Source organism: Rattus rattus, chromosome 2, assembly GCF_011064425.1.
Source record: "Rattus rattus isolate New Zealand chromosome 2, Rrattus_CSIRO_v1, whole genome shotgun sequence".
Taxonomy (NCBI): Eukaryota; Metazoa; Chordata; class Mammalia; order Rodentia; family Muridae; genus Rattus; species Rattus rattus.
Genome location: NC_046155.1, coordinates 169,883,572 through 169,885,349, shown reverse-complemented (window position 1 = coordinate 169,885,349; position 1,778 = coordinate 169,883,572). Strand labels below are relative to the sequence as shown.

At 50.1% G+C, this 1,778-nt stretch overlaps 1 protein-coding gene across 1 annotated transcript in view; it reads left to right on the top strand.

The window, feature by feature from the left end:
• The first annotated feature begins 1,278 nt into the window (after positions 1–1,278).
• The window catches only part of LOC116893387 (carcinoembryonic antigen-related cell adhesion molecule 6-like), a 17,725-nt gene continuing 17,225 nt past the window's right edge, over positions 1,279–1,778 (top strand). Inside the window, exon 1 of the mRNA XM_032895182.1 lies at positions 1,279–1,339. Within this exon, the coding sequence (XP_032751073.1) occupies positions 1,279–1,339 (61 nt within the window). The remainder of the gene's footprint in view (positions 1,340–1,778) is intronic.

Here is a 1,778-nt window from a genome sequence, read left to right as displayed (position 1 = left end):
ATAATGACTCTGAGACTTGATTATTTATAAGTAAATGCCTAACGAGCTTGGGCTCGTTCCCCAACCAGCTCAGGACTTAGTTTTATTTTGTTCTGTTCTATGAGCGCCACGTAGCTGGCTCCTTCTCTTCAGTTTCATGCATCTGTCTCGTCAGAGTTGGGGTGAATCTCTTCGCACCTGACTGTATCCCAGAGTTCCTCTCTCCCTGCCAGAACTCCCACCTCTAATTTCCAGACTCGGCTAATAGGCCATCAGATTTTTATTGACAGGTGAAGCTTCCATACAGGACACAAGAGAGTCTCTCTACAGGTCTTCTCATGTCATCAAGGGGGTGATATTAAGACACAAAGTAACAGTCATTGAGTGAAATCCCAGAGACATGAGCTTGACTTTGGATCAAGAGGTGGATATGCAGCCTGCTTCCCGTACTCTGACCTAACAAACCATGGTAAGTTCCTCGCAAGTGCCTGCTCTGCCCTTCCTTTTCTTCCCCTGCCCAATAAGGGGAACCGGCACTCCATTACCCTCAAGCATCACCCAGACTGAGAGATTACGGGAAAGTCACCTGAGCGTAGGACAGAAGTTGCCCATAAAGGAGATGAGCAAACCCCAGACACTCTGCTGATACACAGAGACAGTCTTTGGACCTTCTACTGAGGAGAGTACAGCCCAGAACATCCAGGTCACCTCCTCTTGCATTTTCAGGACCTGAAGCTCTTTCCTTTTCTAAATTTGTGTCCAGGCCAACCTGATGACAGATAAAGAACTGGTCTCCTAAACCAGTCATGATTCAGCTAGCCCACTGGTCTGCCCTAGAGGGACCCTGCTAAGAATAAGTCTTACTGTCACAGAGCCCAGAAGTTGCTAGCATGTAAACAGCTAGTTGTGTGTCTGTGTCACAAAAGGAAACACACCCTTAGTTTGGGACTCCAAGGCCTCCTCCCTCTGTGATGAAAACAGGCCCCAGGCTGAGGACACAACAGAGGTCATCGCTGGGTTAGACAGGTTGACTGGGGCCCACTTCAGTCTGTGGGGGGATGGGGAACTGAAAACAAGCACAGGGAAGGGAGAGGAAAGAACACCAGAAGGGTAGGGAACAGGGGCAAGTCCTAACAACAGGCCCTGTCCCTAACCCATGTGACCCTGAAAGGACCAGCCCCAGGATGAACTCAGCTCAGAGAGACAACGGACAACAGAACTGACCCGGCTGGACCATCAGGGCAGTGCTGGAGCCCAAGCTCTTTTCCACAGAGAGAGGACAGAGCCAAACAACAGATCATGGAGCCCCCCTCAGCCCATCCCCCAATGTGTGTCCCCTGGCAGGGGCTCCTGCTTGCAGGTGAGGGGAATGACCTTGGGAGTGAACAGGAAGACGGGAATAGATTGGGCGTGCTACAACCAGGAGGTGTATCCATCCGGAACAGCTCCAGGGATGAACTAGACCGGGGTAGCAAGGGAATAAAGAAAAGACAGATGGACACCCAGACACAGGAAAGTTGGGATCAGGTAGACTGGGATCAATGATGGAGAAACCACAGCATCCGGGAGCACAGCGTGTTTATTTATAGAGTTGCACAGGGAAGAAGGGTTAATGCAGACAGCTAAATAAGGAGCAGGGGTTTATGAAAAACAGTTGTTATCAAGGTGACAGGTGATGTCCCAGGAGCAGTCTCTATAGGGGAGAAATCTTCATGCCACAAATATCCATGGGTCAAGGAGACAGCTATGGTGGGCATTTTCTGCATTCAATGTCCATACTCCCACCTAGTGCCCTGACA